Source organism: Leucopleurus acutus (assembly GCF_964270905.1).
Source record: "Leucopleurus acutus genome assembly, chromosome: 4".
NCBI lineage: Eukaryota > Metazoa > Chordata > Mammalia > Artiodactyla > Delphinidae > Leucopleurus > Leucopleurus acutus.
The window spans coordinates 154204949-154222044 of record NC_139146.1 but is presented as its reverse complement, the minus strand read 5'-3'; the positions used below and the strand labels follow the sequence as shown (position 1 = coordinate 154222044).

Sequence of the window (17096 nt, the reverse complement as noted above, 5' to 3'; positions counted from 1 at the left end):
GAGACGTGCAAGCTGATTCTAAAATTCAAATGTGAACACAAGGCACGCAGAAAAGTAGAATAAGGTTGGAACTCTCACAGTTTCTGATTTCACACTTGCTCCAAAGCTGCATAAGTGAGACAGTGGTCGTGGAACGAGGATGGACATACAGACCAATGGAATAGATCTGAGTCCAGAAATGAACACTGGCATTTATGGTCAGTTGATTTTCAGCAAGGGCACCAGTACAATTCACTGGGGAAACAATAGTGTTTTTAACAAAGGGTGATGGGATAGCTGGATATCTGCACGCAAAAGAGTGAACTTGGACCCTTACCTTACTGAATATGAAAGTAATTAAAAATGGATTGTAGACTTAAACGTAAGAGCTAAAGCTGTGGAAGAAGCAGCTCTTAGAAGCAAATATATTAATGAATTGTTGTGACCTTGGATTAGATCATGGTTTGTTAAATGTGACTCTAAAAGCATACGCAGAAAAGAAAAAATAGGTAAACTGGACTTCATCAAAATTAAGAACTTTGTGCTTCAAAGGGTACCATCCACGTGAAATGACTGGCCACAGAAAGGGAGAAAATATTTACTGGTAATGTACCTGATAAGGGTCTTCTACCCAGAGTACATAAAGAATTCTTAAAATGCAATAATAAAGATACATAACCCAATTAAAAAATGAACAGCAACTGACAAAGGATTAATCTCCAAAATATACAAGCACCTCATGCAGCTCAATATCAAAAAAACAAACAACCCAATCCAAAAATGGGCAGAAGACCTAAACATACGTTTCTCCAAAGAAGATACACAGATGGCCAACAGACACGTGAAAAAATGCTCAACATCACTAATCATTAGAGAAATGCAAATCAAAACTACAGTGAGGTATCACCTCACACCGGTCAGAATGGCCATCATTCAAAAGTCTACAAACAGTAAATGCTGGAGAGGGTGTGGAGAAAAGGGAACCCTCTTGCACTGTTGGTGGGAATGTAAATTGGTGCAGCCACTATGGAGAACAGTATAGAGGTTCCTTAAAAACCTAAAAACAGGACTACCATATGGCCCAGCAATCCCACTACTGGGCATATACCCGGGGAAAACCATAATTCAAAAAGGGACATGTACGACAGCGTTCATTGCAGCCCTATTTACAATAGCCAGGACATGGAAGCAACATAAGTGTCCATTGACGGATGAATGGATAAAGAAGATGTGGCACATATATACAATGGAATATTACTCAGCCATAAAAAGGAAGGAAACTGAGTTATTGGTAGTGAGGTGGATGGACCTAGAGTCTGTCATACAGAGTGAAGTAAGTCAGAAGGAGAAAAATACTGTATGCTAACACATATATATGGAATCTAAAAAAAAAAAGATTCTGAAGAACCTAGGGGCAGGACAGGAATAGAGACACAGACGTAGAGAGTGGACTTGAGGACACGGGGAAGGGGAAGGGTAAGCTGGGACGAAGTGAGAGAGTGGCATGGACATATATACACTACCAAATGTAAAATAAATAGCTAGTGGGAAACAGCTGCATAGCACAGGGAGATCAGCTCGGTGCTTTGTGACCACCTAGAGGGGTGGGATAGGGAGGGTGGAGGGAGACGCAAGAGGGACAGGATATGGAGATATATGTATACATACAGCTGATTCACTTTGTTATACAGCAGAAACTAACACAACATTGTAAAGCAATTATACTCCAATAAAGATGTTAAGAAAAGAAAGAATAAATAACCCCTGGGGGGAAAAAAGTGAACAAAGAATTGAATAGGTATTTACCCAAAGGTGTACGAATGGCCAATAAGCACATGAAAAATGATCGGCACCCTTGGTCATTAGTGAAATGCAAATCAACACCTTCAAACACACCTGGGAAGGCTAAAATAAAAAAGACAGCCGTTAGTGTTGATAAGGATGTATGTGGAGAAATTAGAGTCCTTAGACCTTGCCCGATAGGATTATAAATGATGTAGCCACTTAGGTAAACAATTCGGCAGTTCCTTGAAAAGCTAAACACAGAGTTACCATGCGAATGAGCAGTTCTACTGGCAGGTATACATATACCCATCAGGACTGAAGACGGGTGTGCACACAAAAACGTATGCATGAGAATTCACAAGAGCATTATTCGTACCGGCCGTAAAGTAGGAAGAACCCAAATGTCCGTCAGTGGATGAGCGGATAAACAAACTGTGGCATCTCTCTTTAATGGAGTACTATTCGGTGATACAAAGGAACGTCTCGTTACCTGCTGCAGCCTAGACGAACCCTGAAGCTATTAGGCCAAGAGAAAGAAGGCAGTCACAAAAGGTCGTGTGTTTCCCTTGTGAGATTCCATTTACACAATATGTCCAGTGTAGGCAAATCCATAGACACAAAGCAGATTAACAGTTGCCAGGAGCTGGGGGAAGGGAGGATGGGGAGTGAATGCTACAGGGTGCGGGGTTGTCTTTTGGGTGGTAAAAATGTTCAGGAGTTACGGTGGTGATGGACGAACACAAACCACGGAATTATTCACAAGTGACAAATCTTGAGTTCTGGCGAGTCCGGCAGCCCTGGGCCCACTCACAGCGGCTCATCTCTAGGAGGAGGGGGCAGCCTGGGAGGAGCCAGGGGCCAGGGAGGGTCATGCCCACTTCCTGGATTGGGTCCTGTGCACAGTGCGGCTGTGGCCCCCTGCAAGAAAAAAAGAAAAGAAAATGATGTGTGAATTATATCTCAGTAGAGCTATTATTTTAAAAGGGTAATTTTACAAAGTTCTTAAAATACATTTGTTTTACATTTTGGCTAAGATTCGGGGGAGGAGTAAATGTAGATTTGTATTCTTGAGATCAGAAACTGCTAGATATTCACTGGAGTCTTTCTTTTTAAGTTTTTTTTTTTTTAATATTTGGCTGCATTGGGTCTTTGTTCCAGCTCGTGGACTTTCTCCAGTTGCGGCGGGCGGGGACTACTCTTCCTTGCGGTGCGCGGGCTTCTCATTGCGGTGGCTTCTCTTGTTTCGGAGTACAGGCTCTAGGCGCGTGGGCTTCAGTAGTTGTGGCACTCGGGCTCAGTAGTTGTGGCTCGTGGGTTCTAGAGCGCAGGCTCAGTAGTTGTGGCGCACGGGCTTCGTTGCTCTGCGGCATGTGGGATCTTCCCGGACCAGGGCTTGAACCCATGTCCCCTGCATTGGCAGGCAGATTCTTAACCACTGCGCCACCAGGGATGCCCCCTCATTGGAGTCTTAAAATACTAACTTTTGTACATTCAAAACTTATATAATATTGTACATCAACTATGCCTTAATTAAAAAAAATACTAATTCCCTGCTGGCTTGCATATAAATGAATATAAACAGGATTTTGAATTTTTACCTGTTCTAAACGTTCATGAATAACTATGAATCTTTTTTCTATGTATTGTAATATGATCTGGAAAAGCAAGGCATGTCTCTTTTTCTAAAAGAGAATATTTAAATTTAAATATTTCTGCATATAAGAAATGTCATTTGGTAAGAATAGAAAACAATTGAATTCATGCTCATTTTTAAGTGTAGGCATGAAATAACATGCATTAATTTTATATTGACTAAGAAAATCATTTAATGATGGAATTGGTAAATATTTATACTTTAAAATTAAAACTTGACATTTGATATTTTGATGTAAAAGCTGGGAAATAGGTGATAACAATTTATGAGGAATTTATTTTTGTAAATTTGAGCCCATTTAGTTTATATTTTAATGGCCTTTCTATACATCCCAAAGGCAGTTGTGATGCATGACATTTTGTGCAGTCCAGCATTTCTCTGAATAATGTGATTTTTGATGTCTAAAAGCTTGTATTTAAAAAAAAGCTATATTAAATTTGGTCTGTTAATATAATGCCTTATTTTAGAAGCCTCTTTTCCCGACAAGGTTAATAATTTCTGTCCTCTTTTTCAAACAGGATCTGGAAATAGTGTATTCCTATTTACATGGTATGGAAGCCTTATCCAACCTGAGGGAGCACCAGCTTAGGTAAGGCATTTTAATATGAATAACAGTAGCATGCTTGGATTTTATGTGGTTATTTATTATTGTTTAGAAGTAGGATTAAAGATGACTGACTTGTGAAAACTCTGCCTCATCTGGCCTTGTAAGTTTTACATCCATATAATAATTTCCGACGTTTCTGCCGTAGTGATCGCCTCTCTGCTTCCCGTCCCTCTCCCTGCCCTCCCCACCTGAAGTAATAAACACCACTTGGTGAATACACCGAAGGAGCATTATTTGCCATCCTGGCAAATAAAAACCTACTTCCTAGCACTCAGCTACATAAGAAACCAGAATGTGTTTAACTGTTCCAAGAATGATTCAGTTCACTGTTTTAGTATGTTCTAGGTCTTTGTATATAACATATTTATTGCATTAAGTTGACTGCCCTTTTCTGGGAAATTCAGTTTATAACCATAGTTGTTTTTTATATAGTCCATTCATATAAAAATCTTACCACTTCTCTTGTACAGTGATACAGCAACCTTATTTATGGTTATCTGGGCTTACATTAAAAGATCAGAAACATCTTGTATAATCCAGTGATTAACTGGAATAGAAAATAAAGGACCTTAGGAAGATGCATTACATAATAAACGCCAACTAGGACGTTATGGGAAAGTTTTGTTGTCTCCAGCTACTTTTGATACCAGCAGTTTTTAATTATGAAAGGAATACGTTTTCTGTGTATTTCCCCTTTACTCTTTAAACACTAGTTAATTTGTGAGCATGTCAATTTCATATTTAGTTGTTAATTGAAAAAAGTGTCAAGAGGATTGAGTACTTATAAAATTGAATTTGTAATGAAAATGATTTAAATTAAAGTTTTATTAGAAAGAGCAAAACCATTGGGAATTTGGAAGATGGCTCAAATTAAAGCAAGGATAATTTCTAAAGTGTGTAACTTTCATTTTATGTTTTTTGATGACAGCTATCCTAGGAAAAAATTATAGTGCCAATTGTCTGTTTAATTGAATGCAGTTAACCTGCAAACGCAAATGAATTGATTAATATGAAAATATAAATGTCACATTGCCATATGCATATGACTACACATGGATAATATTTCAATAATATTCAGATATATCGATTATATAATGTGTGTCTATAGTATATGTAGTTATAATATTACTTAGGTAATAGTAATTTGGTGCAATAGAAAAAGGAAAATTTTAATACATCTTATGAATATTTTTAAGATTACGAAAGTAGAGGTAATACAATAAAGCCCCGTACACCCACTAACCATTTTCTGCTATTTCACGAGTAAATTTTGGTTAGAAACAACTGACAACTTCAACAGTGTAGCTTAGCAGACTTAGACCTTAAAGAAGTCTATTTTGGAGACTATTCAACTTTGTTGGCATGAACTTACAAGGAGTCACCTTTAAGATGTGTCTCTTGTTCGGCTTGTGTCAAAAAGTCGTTTGTTTCTCATATTTATGCAAGACATCAACTAACTTGAGTCCTTCTTTAGAAGAAGATCAGGATAGCAGAATGAATAATAGCAAGAAAAGAAGCACAGATAAACTCGATGACTTGGATAAACTGCTTTGTTAATAACTACCCTTTCTGGGAAAAGTACGTCTTGTCTTAATTTAGAGAAGTTATTTCCTTTGAATTTTATAAATAAAATTTTACCCCTGGGATTAATAGAGAAGAGTTAAGACTTCCACACAATACAGTTATCCAATTTTAGCAAAAAAAAAAGCTCTTCCTCAAGGTTGTCCAGGTCTGTTTATTGAGTGCTGGGCAGTGGAACACTGGTCTCCTAGGAAGGAGGGGAGGCTTTCCACTTTGGGAACCTCACTTTGTGCACCGCGGGGCTGTCCGTATGCAAGCAGTGCGTTGATCTTGAGCAGTTGGTGACGTGCAGTTAATTGGCTGTGTTGCTGTAAGATCACACACTCTATACAATGGAAAGGTTTCCAGGTCCTCACTGACATACTGTACGACTTTTCCACACAGCATTATTTTTCTAAGGTTTACTCCCTTCATACAGGTGGGTCAGAAGCAGCATATTTGCAGAGGGGAGGAGGAAGGTCCAGTGGGAGTGGAGGCCAAGAATCTGTAAAGAGCAGAGTGACTGGGGCCACTCAGTGCGGGAAGCAAGAGCCTGCTGAGTTATGTGTGCGTGTGTTTATACGTGTATACATACTACATATATATAGTATAACATATGTATGGTTATGTGTGTACACATATGTATACACACTACATATATAGTATAACATACATATGGTTATATGTGTGTATACATATATACACACTATATATATAGTATATATATGTTGTGTGTATACGTATATATACACACACTACATATATAGTATAACATATATATGGTTATATGTGTATATACATATATATACGCACTACATATGTATATATACTATAACTTGTATATGGTTATGTGTGTACATATGTACACACTACATATATACAGTATAACATACGGTTATAAGTGTGTACATATACATACACACTACATATATATAGCATAACATATATGGTTGTGTGTATACACATATATACACACTACATATATAGTATAACATATGGTTATATGTGTGTATACATATATACATACTACATGTATATAGTATAATATGTATGGTTATATGTATGTGTGTATACATGTGTATATATATGTACACTACCTATATATAGTATAACATATATACGGTTATACGTGTGTGTATATATATATACTACATATATATAGTATAACATATATGGTTATATGTATGTGTGTATACATATATATATATATGTACACTACCTATATACAGTATAACATATATATGGTTATATGTATGTGAGTTTGTATACATGTATATTCTTTAGCATTATGGATGAGCGTAATTATTATTATACAGGCAGTTTTAGACCTTAAGGAACAACTAAAATCTGGCTAGTATATTCTTTAGGAATTCAGGGAAGATCAGTATGCTTTTGATGAAACATTCCTTAACAATGTTTAAAGGAAAAAAAAGCATTTTGGTACTGTTTCCATTTATTTAGAACATTGTCCTATAGACGATTTTATCGTGATTTTCTCATGGCGCTAGGTTAGTTCTTTTATGCAGTCAGCAGTTATCCACTGCAGTCCTACTACCTGCTAGACATCCAGGCAGGCCATGAAGAAACAGCGGTGAACTAGACCAAGCCCCTGCTGTTCCTAGTGGGGCAGACAGGATTTAGATGTTAGCATGTCGGGCATGGTAAGAATGGACGCTCGGCTGCTTTGACTTTGTGGCTGAAAGGAGGGAACACTTGGGTTGGCTCAGCTGTGCGGAGAGCCCTGCAGTGCCGATGGGCCCCCGATGCCCACGGTGGGAACAGGCAGGGGCCGTGGGAGAGTAACTATAGGATGCTAAGTGTAGTCAGCAGCGCAGGGCTGCGTATTCAAGGGTAGGAGTTCGGATTTTCATGTAAAGGCAGTGGAGATTAAGAGCAGGTGTGAGGTAGAAGACCGCACACCGCAAGGAAGAAAGATTCCGCGTGCTGTGACTAAGACCCTATGCAGCCAACATAAATAGATAAATAAATAAGTAAATAAATTTTAAAAAGAGCAGGTGCAAGGTGATGTGACGTCATGTCTGGAGAATGGACAACAGGTGTGCAGAACAGACTCAGAATCTACCTGTGTGGTCCTGGTAGGAGATGACAGTGGGATGGTGGCTGAGACTGGGTTTTCACCGGCAGGTGGTGAACGTGGTCTGCCTGGGAGGGTGGATTTTGGAAACAGGACGTGGCGGAAAGATGGGATTTGAAGGAGAGGGAGGAGAGTCAAGGATGGCGACTCCAAGGTTTTGGCCTAGACGATTGGGTTCTGACTGTGGGAGAGCAGATTTGGGAGGAAGGAATTTAAGATCTGTTGGACGTTTTGAACATGGAGCGGTTATTCCACCGAGTAGGCATTTGGATGCGTGGTGTCACGGTGAGAGGTTAGGTGTGGGGCATGGCTTTGGAGCATCAGCTTACGGATTACGTTAAAAATCACAGACTGGGGCTTCCCTGGTGGCGCAGTGGTTGAGAGTCCGCCTGCCGATGCAGGGGACACGGGTTTGTGCCCTGGTCCGGGAGGATCCCACATGCCGTGGAGCAGCTGGGCCCGTGAGCCATGGCCGCTGAGCCTGCGCGTCCAGAGGCTGTGCTCCGCAAGGGCAGAGGCCACAGCAGTGAGAGGCCCGCGTACCGCAAAAAAAAAAAAAAAAATCACAGACTGGATGAGGTTACATGGTGCAGAGGAGAAGAGGGCGGACAACCCCTGGAGGCGATGCATTTTGAGTCAGGTAGAGGAGTGAGAGGGGCAGAGAGTCCAAAGGAGACTGAAAAAATGACGAATAAGAGGAAAACCAGGAGACTTAGAGCAGAAAATGCTGTAAGGAAAAGGGAGTCATGTGTTGCTGAGAAGTGGCATTACTACAAGGTCAGAAAAGATTTAGATAACACAGAGGAAGCTGACAGCTCTCAGAGTTGTTTTTGTTTTTTGGCTGCACGGCTTGTGGGAGCTCAGTTCCCCAACCAGGGATTGAACCCAGGCCCTGTCCGTGGAAGCGCGGAGTCCTACACACTAGGCCGCCAGCAGCTCCCCCCGACCCCCCTTTTTGTTGAGTTTCAGGGACCCAGTGATGGAGGAGAGGGAGGAGGGTGAGAGAATGGAGACGGTGTATTCCCGTAGACAGCTCTAAAAGGAGAATTTCTGTTGCGGGAAAAGCGGAGTATGGATGGTAGCCGGAGGCGGATATGGGGCCAAGCATGTCTCCTTCCCCACACAGTGGGCGGTCCCCATAAGGTGTGTTTGTGTATTAAGGAAGCGATTTAGGAGAGAGGGGGGAAACGGATGATGGTGTGGGAGGGGTGAGCCTGCAGGAGTACAGGGTCAACCGTAGAAGGACCAGGATCCAGTGAAAAGGGTGTAACGGGAAACAGGGCAGAGCCGGTTACATAATTTAAACACCTGGTATTTTTAGACCCATTCCTTGTGTCTCTCATCCTTTCCTAGGAAGAATTGGTACGATGCAGTCTATTAAAACTTTGTTTAATGATGTGTATTCAAGGTTCGATGCTACCTTCTGGAGTTAAGTGGAAGTTTCGGGTAAGGGATTGAGAGGCTGAGGGGGCCTTTGAAGCAGGGTGCTGCTTCAAGGCAAAAGAGAACCCAGGAGGGTCGTTTTCAAGTGAAAAATCAAGAGCGTGCAAACAGCGGAAAGATGGATGTGTGTTGATCCCAGTGTTTTCACAGATGGCAACTGGTAGCCCCGCTGACCAAAATGGCACTGCTGTTGAAACAGTCGCTTTTTTTTTTTTTTTTTTTTTTTTTTTTTTTGCGGTACACGGGCCTCTCACTGTTGCGGCCTCTCCCGTTGCGGAGCGCAGGCTCCGGACGCGCAGGCTCAGCGGCCATGGCTCACGGGCCCAGCCGCTCCGCGGCATGTGGGATCTTCCCGGACTGGGGCACGAACCCGTGTCCCCTGCATCGGCAGGCAGACTCTCAACCACTGTGCCACCAGGGAAGCCCGAAACAGTCACTTTTACAGCCAGCCTTTTCTATTTCCTAGTTCCTTCTTAAGAAGAAATAATCCTTTTCTCTTTTGCATTTCTGTAACTTTTGGGAAATTTTACATGGGCTTATTTAATATAATAAGATGCTTTCTGAAGATGCTGCTCTTGAGGTAATTTTGAATATTTAAACATTTATTCATGTTTTCTATAATTTTCATAGTTTATTTTCCTCAGGGATGAATCATTTGAAGTAAATAAATCTTTAAGTTGTAAAGCATTCATTTAGTCCTTAGTCATAAAAATACGCACTTTAATAAAAGCCTACTTTTGTCTGAAATTCCATACTGTTAAGTAACATTAATGTTAAACTGTGAATTATGTTATCACTTTTTAAGTTAGTAGGTTTTCCTTTCTAATTTTCAGGTTCTCTCTCATTTTCTGTTTACCCTGGAGAACATTAATTTGTCCGCATATCATTTACAAAGTATAAAACACATACAATTTTGTTCCCTATGAAATAAACTAGGTGAAGCTGACATCTAACAAAATGTTTCTTTTCTAGCATCTCTTTACCAGATTTCACTTTATTTTGTTAACCTAGGCACCACAAATATTTATCTTGAGGCCAATGAATGTGACAGTTCATAAAAGTAATGTTAATTTTCTACATAATGTCTCATTTTTAAACTATCAGTATGTTTTTTCATGACAAACGATGAGCTCGTGTCTTTATTTTTTGTTTTACAGGTTAATGTGTGAAACTGTGAGATATGAAAGACATGAAGCCAATGAAGTTTTATACTAGTAGGTGTTTCCTTTGTCTTTGCACGATGTGTAATGCAGTGGCTAGATGATGTCCTTAAAGTATCAAAGAAGTACTAGGGGCACCTTGTCAAGTCAGCACTGCCTTAATTTTGCATTAACTTTTATTGCATAATTTAGAAATGTGAAGCATTTCAACTATTTCAGTCCTTTGCTGATAAATTCACATCAGCATCTATATGTTACTCACGTGTGGCTGGAGATAGTATTTCACATTATGGAGTATTTTGACTTTTATGAAACGAGAAATAGTGTAGAGTCTTTCCAAAGGAAAGTTTCTTCTTTAAATCATATTGATGTTCCTTTTAAGATCTGTAACGTACTCCTTGAAAAAATGGCAACTAATTTTTTAAGCAATGTGATAAACATTCAGTAGATAAATATTGGTGTGTTACGGATACTTAAGCTCTGATTTACTAGACATATTGTTTTGTTAATGTTTGCTGTGAATGACGGTTGCTCTGTTGACTTTCCTTCCTGTTTTTCAAGGCACTCACTCAGTAATTACTATTTTCCATGCATATTATAGGGAATCTTTAATGAAATAAATAAAATACAGCTTCTGCCCTTAGGGTGGCTATAATCTTTTGAGGGAGGTAGAAATAGAAAAAAGGAAAGCAACAACAATGAAAACTAACCCACCAGAATAGCTGAGACTATAGGTTTGTACAGGAGGGGTGCAGGGGAGGGTCTCGGAGAAGGGGCCCTTTGCCCTGGATCTCCTAGCATGTCTGGTGGTCTCGTGGGACTTTCTTGGCAGGAGGCACTGTGTGTACAGGGACAGAGCGGGAGGGGCCTGGCGTCACGTGTTGAACAGTGCGGCCAGTTTAGAGCGCATGGCGTGGGGTGTGTGGAGTCAGGAGAAGGGGCAGGCCACAGTCACACTTGCCTGTGAATGTGTTGTTGAAAAAGTCATCCTCGATTCTTAGACGACTGGAAATAAGTGCTTTTCCTCCTCAATTACATCTTATTCTGGAAAATTACAGATGTTCACAGTATTAGCGACAGTAGTAAAACGGGCCCCCGTGGACTCACCTTGCCACGTTGTCGACTGACAAGCAATGATGTTTCATCTCTTCCTCCACCTCCGGTGGATTATTTTGAAGTAAATCCAGACATATCAATTCAGCCATCATTGTTTTGATATGTGTTTTTATCTTTAAAAGATAGACTTAAAAAAAAACACTTAACCACAATATTATCATCAAACCTTAAGAAATAATTTTCATATCATGAAAATAATCAAATTTCTTTGTTTCAAATTCTTTTTGGTACAGGTTGTTTATTGGTTGTTTATCTTTTTTAAGTCTCTTTTAGTCTGTAGGTAGGCGGCCAGTTTTCAAGCAGGAAAATGATGTGACCAGACGCCTCCCAGCCCCACACATCCCCTCAAAGGGTGGATTAGGTTGAGTGGATGGGCAGGGAAATCTGTTAGGAGAGAATTGCAGTCATCTGAGGTGACAGTGCTTGAACTTGGGCAGATGGAGGAACGGGGCCGTCACGGATGGATTTTAGAAGATATGGGTGGATCTGATGCAGGATGGTTCTTGGCTGTCAGTATCCATCTAGGGCTTCAGAGAATATACATGCAATAGAGAAGAGCAGTAAATAACCAGACATAAGTGGTAATGAGAAAACTCACACCAGGGGCCAATGCCCTTAACATACTTATCCTTGAAGGAATCATGATGTAAATAACTTAAGACTATTTGTCCTCTTTCAGGAGCAATTAAAAGCTATCCGTTTAACGGGTGTACACCTGTCAGGGTTGGCAATCTCTGATGAATATTACTGACGTGTATTTTAGTCCTTTCCCTCTGAAACATGGTTTGGGCCGTGTCGAAGACGAGGCGATAGCAAACGTGTAACAAGCCCTTCGTCCGTCCCACACACTCGAATCTGTGCTCTGTGTGCATTGATTTAATTCCTCCTTGCAGCCGTCTTGCAGGTAGATCTTTCATCACCCCCGTTTTAGATACGAGGGTGCTAAGGCTTGTGTCACTGCTCAACTCGGGATCTGGACTTGTGCCCAGACCTGGTGACTCTGCAGCCCTAGCTGCCCCCCACACAGCAGCATTTCCCAGCCTTCTTCATGCCTCTGTAGAAAATGATGCTGTGTGCATGCAGGCGCGAGGACTGCATCTCTCCCTGGGGTGGCCTCCCCAAGGGGTGGTGGCGGCCCCTGAAACCCACCAGCACTTCTGCCCACATTGTGCCGGCTTCCTGACAATTATTATTTATTATTCATTTAAATGGAAGGGAGATTGCAGTGTTTTAGACGTACTTGCTTTCTCTTTTTAAAGTCAGTTTAGGCGGTGAATAGGAGCCCTGCGAATCATGCAAAGCCGTGACTTGGAGAATCCTAAATTGAATGCATTCAGGAGTTTGCAGCAAGAGTTGATTGTAGTAATTGTTTGTTTTGGACTAATTACAGTGAGGTGGCAGTGTTCCTAAGCAATGAAGAATCTATGGGTATTTGGTAGATCATGATTTCCTATGACCAAAACTTCAGAGACTAAGTGCAGATACCCTCAGTCAGATTCCTAGTATTTGACCAAGCTTGTGTTGAAGGGTAGTGGGAGGATTTTCCTCTGTGATCCTTGAACAGACTTGTCTCTGCTCTGAGCAGTTGGTGTAAGCGCGGTTTTGAAAATTAAAGAACTCTTGTATTTGGGGTGTATATGAATCTGCAATAACTTAGTAATACCACCCCTCTTTTTTGGGACCTGTTGTCATTACCTCTTAGGGGGAATGAGTCTGTGCTTGAGCCTGGAGAACAACAGTGCAGTTGGAATATCAGACTTTCAGAATTTTGTTTTATGACCAAGAGATGAGTATTCATTTTCCTTATTATGTTTGCGTGCTGGTGACTTCCGAGTCTATGATTCCAGTAATTTCACCAGGTAAATATAGTACTCTTCTGATCCACCTCTGTGCCTCCTTTTTATTACCTGTAAAGTGGGGACACAGTGATCACAGGGTTCAGTGTTTCCGGCTGGCGTGAGGCTGAGATGCAGGGCTCGGTGTGAAGGAGGTAGAGCAAGGGCGCATGTGGTCGGCGCACAGAAATGTCAGCCGCGGGCAGCGTTCTCACTCCATTCACTGTTTTGGTAATTTACGTTTTGTTCTCCCAATGTTTTAGCTGCTTTAAACTTTCTTTAGGAAGGAATGATGACAGCACTGTTCTAATTCCCCTGGTGTTACTGTTTTAACAGGAACAGTATGACAAACAGTATGCCCTTTAAAATTATATTGTGATTTAGGAGAGAGCTGTGGTTCTGATAAAACGGAATTTTTAAAGTGTAGACTTGCCCATTTAATTAGGTACGATTAGTTGAGCTTTACACAGTGGACAGGAACATCAGGTAATTTCTGCCTTTCTTTCATTTGCTATCTATTAGATGCTGGGTATTTTGCTAGCTTGGAAATACTAAGGGAGATAATACTCATTTCACCTGAGGCACTTATTTTAGAGAATTTAAGAAAGGAGATAAACAAGTGCGTTCGTTCTCCTTACTTTCTCTTTAATGGCCAGCCATCCTCACCATTTCAGTTTAATATATAGTTACATGTAAAGTGCTAAAAACCTTTAGATCAGAAATCCAACCATTCAGATATATCTTTTTTACGCCTGCACACACAGCCGCTCTCTAAACACGGGTATCCCTGAACCATGGGCCCGATTGCCACGCACGGGTCGGACTGAATGCTTTGGTTTCCAGAAGAGTTTTCAGAGCACTTTGTTACGGGGTTTATCTCCCCTTATTGCAGGAGAGGAAATGGTTCCTTTTTCAGAGGAAGCTGCGTGGAGGCTCGTGGAGTCTTTTCAGGCATTTTCACTGAAATCTGTAACCTCCGAACCTCCGGCCCAGCTGCCCCTCTGCCTGCGCTTACCGGTCTCTTCACTCCACGGCTGGGTTTCCTGTTTCCACCGCAGCGCGCCCTGTCCGCTCCGCGTGCCCCTCCTCCTCCAGTGGCCCATCTGGGCTCAGAGCTGCCTGTGCTCCTGTCCCTTCCCCTCCTGGAGGGAGAGCTGCGCTCCCTGCAGTGTTGCTCTTCCTACCCCCGGGGTCCCGCCCTGTTTCCCACACGGGGTGAGGTGCTGTGTCTCCGTCCTTAGGAAGCTCTCCTGGGCTCTGGCCCATACCCAGTTATTGTACTGCTTTCTCCTTTCGGATGTGGCCAAGCTTTTATTTACTTTTACATCGTAGTCTTTTTATTTTAATTTTTTAAAATTTTTTAAATTTTTATTACTTTTAATTATTATTTAATTTATTTATTTTGGGCTGAGTTGGGTCTTTGTTGCCGCGCGCGGGCTTTCTCCGGTTGCAGCAAGTGAGGGCTACTCTTGGTTGCGGTGCGCGGGCTTCTCATTGTGGTGGCTTCTCTTGTTGCGGAGCACGGGCTCTAGGCCCCTGGGCTCAGTAGTTGTGGCATGCGGGCTCAGTAGCTGTGGCTCGCGGGCTCAGTAGTTGTAGTGCACGGGCTTAGTTGCTCCACGGCATGTGGGATCTTCCCGGACCAGGGCTTGAACCCGTGTCCCCTGCATTGGCAGGCGGATTCTTAACCACTGCACCACCAGGGATGCCATCTACATCGTAGTCTTAAGAAGAGTTTTACAAAAGCACTATCTACTACCTAGGTTGCTTTGCTTTTTTTTAATTTTCCCTCGGGAGACAAAATACTTCAAATCTGCCTTCCTTTCTTCCCCAGCGATGCGTAACCACTATTTGGAGTGTCCATGTTTCCGTAAGTTTACTGTGCTTGTGCGTGTGTACAAGGAAAAGGTGAAACCCGAGGTTTTCGTTGACTTGAAGGCATGACACCTCTAAAGACTTAGCCTTTGCACAGACTTGTAGGATAAAGGTGCTCAGCCCTGAGCTTGGTGTGTTGTGATGTACACGTGTGCTCTGTGTAAGTATGACAATTCAAATAGGCACGCATGGATACGCGCATACCCACAAATAGACTTAAGATTGTTTTACGTACATATGGCGATACTTGAAGCTTTCTTGCCAATAATGATATTTTTATATTTACTGTTTGTCTTTGAATGAAAATGTTTTATTTTTGTGGTGAGTGAAAGAGTAGCAAAATAAAAACATTAACAAATGTATCTAGTCTGTAAACTCCATCAGGGCAGGGACTGTGTTTAGTTCAGATTTACATGTGCCGTGCCCAGCATAGACATTTGCATCTTGTCTGTTCTCTGTTGTTATTTTTTGCATTTATTTCAAGGGATATATTCCTTTGCTAGATCAGCAGGAAGAGACCTTCTTTATGGCCTGACTTCTGGGTAAAACAGCCGACGGCAGGTTAGGTGTTCAGTTCTTCCTATCAATTCTCTGTGACACTACTTAGTGAATAAAAACCTCTGAACTCCTCTTAACTATAGGTGTTTATAGTAACATGTAGCTCTCTCCCTATGCTTTCTGGTCATTGCGGGTCACGGTGCTTGTGAGCTGGTAGTGCCATTCCCATCACCCGGGACCTTGGCAGTGGGTGGGCGGATTTGGTGTGAATTTGGTCAGTCTCTGGATGTCTGAGTTCTCTTTAGCAATTCGGGTGCCAGTTTTCTGTAGAAGAGGGACAGGTTTGTCGTGCCAATGAAACTGCAGCGTGTAACTGAAAGATGCAGATTTGTGAATTAATTTCGTGACCCATTGGTAGTTTTCAGAAAAGTTCATTTTGGCTGCTGTCTTAAATTTGAGAAATTGTCGAGCCCTTGGGTGTAGCCCTCTGCCCTCAGTCTAGCTGAATCATTGACTGATGGATTGCCATATGTATGTAATCTGTAGTGAGTTTTTTTCTTTCGTTCAAAAATAAGTTTATTGAGTAACTTCATAACTCCCAAGACATCACTCCCTCATTTCATTTTTAAAATGGATTTTATAAATTTAAGAAAGATTGCACAGTGAGTCTATAGAATCTTTGGCTTTACTAATTCTTTAGTTATTGTTCTTTATATTGTTCCCTCTGCTTGTTAAGTGAATTATCACAGTTAAAAAAATTATGTCCACTTATCCCCTATATTTTCAAAATATTAATTTTTTCAAAACAAAAATATTCTCAGAATACTTTAATATTTTCCAAATAAAATATTTTCAAAATAAAGCTGAAATAGCCTCAGTATTTCCATCAGTTCTTGGAGTTTTTACTGATGTTACTGATTTATCCTGTTTGTTGGTCTAGCCCCTATAATTTATTGAGAGGAGGCTTAAGAACTTTCTGAAAAACTTCATGTTAAAATGATGCTTTTTTTCCTTCAGAGTTTTAAGTGATAAAAGTGACGTAACTTCCTTACAATTTAGAACTTTCAGGAAATGGAACAAAAAGTTACCCTCCACTTTTAAAATGTGTTGTTTTCATAAGTGTGAGAATTTGTGATGAAATATTATGAAGTGCATAATTTTATAGTACAGTATTGCTATTCTGTACGTCAGAAATGTACATTTTAACTCTCCATAGAGCTCTTTCTATCATACGTTCTACACTTCATGCCTGAGTACATCCTGCTGGTGTGTGCACTTCACCTTTCTTTTGACCGTGACCTGGTGTTGTCAGGGCCCACACTTGCCATGTTGCATTAACTTTTCTTGTGAGCTTACTTTGTGCCGTTGGCCGTACAGAAATACATAAGGCATGTTCTGTCTTTGAGCTTAAAGCTTAGAGCCCCATCAGAGGAGCAAGAAAAACAATTATTAAACTTTTTGATAAACCCAGTAGCAGAAGTGATGTCAT

At 41.1% G+C, this 17096-nt stretch overlaps 1 protein-coding gene across 3 annotated transcripts in view; it reads left to right on the top strand.

The window, feature by feature from the left end:
* RAPGEF2 (Rap guanine nucleotide exchange factor 2) overlaps window positions 1–17096 on the top strand; it is a 241738-nt gene that overhangs the window by 74964 nt on the left and 149678 nt on the right. For all 3 annotated transcript variants that reach the window (XM_082838707.1, XM_082838706.1, XM_082838708.1), the window contains exons 2-3: window positions 3937–4007; window positions 10281–10337. In XM_082838707.1, coding sequence (XP_082694833.1) covers window positions 3937–4007; window positions 10281–10337 — 128 coding nt within the window. The remainder of the gene's footprint in view (window positions 1–3936; window positions 4008–10280; window positions 10338–17096) is intronic.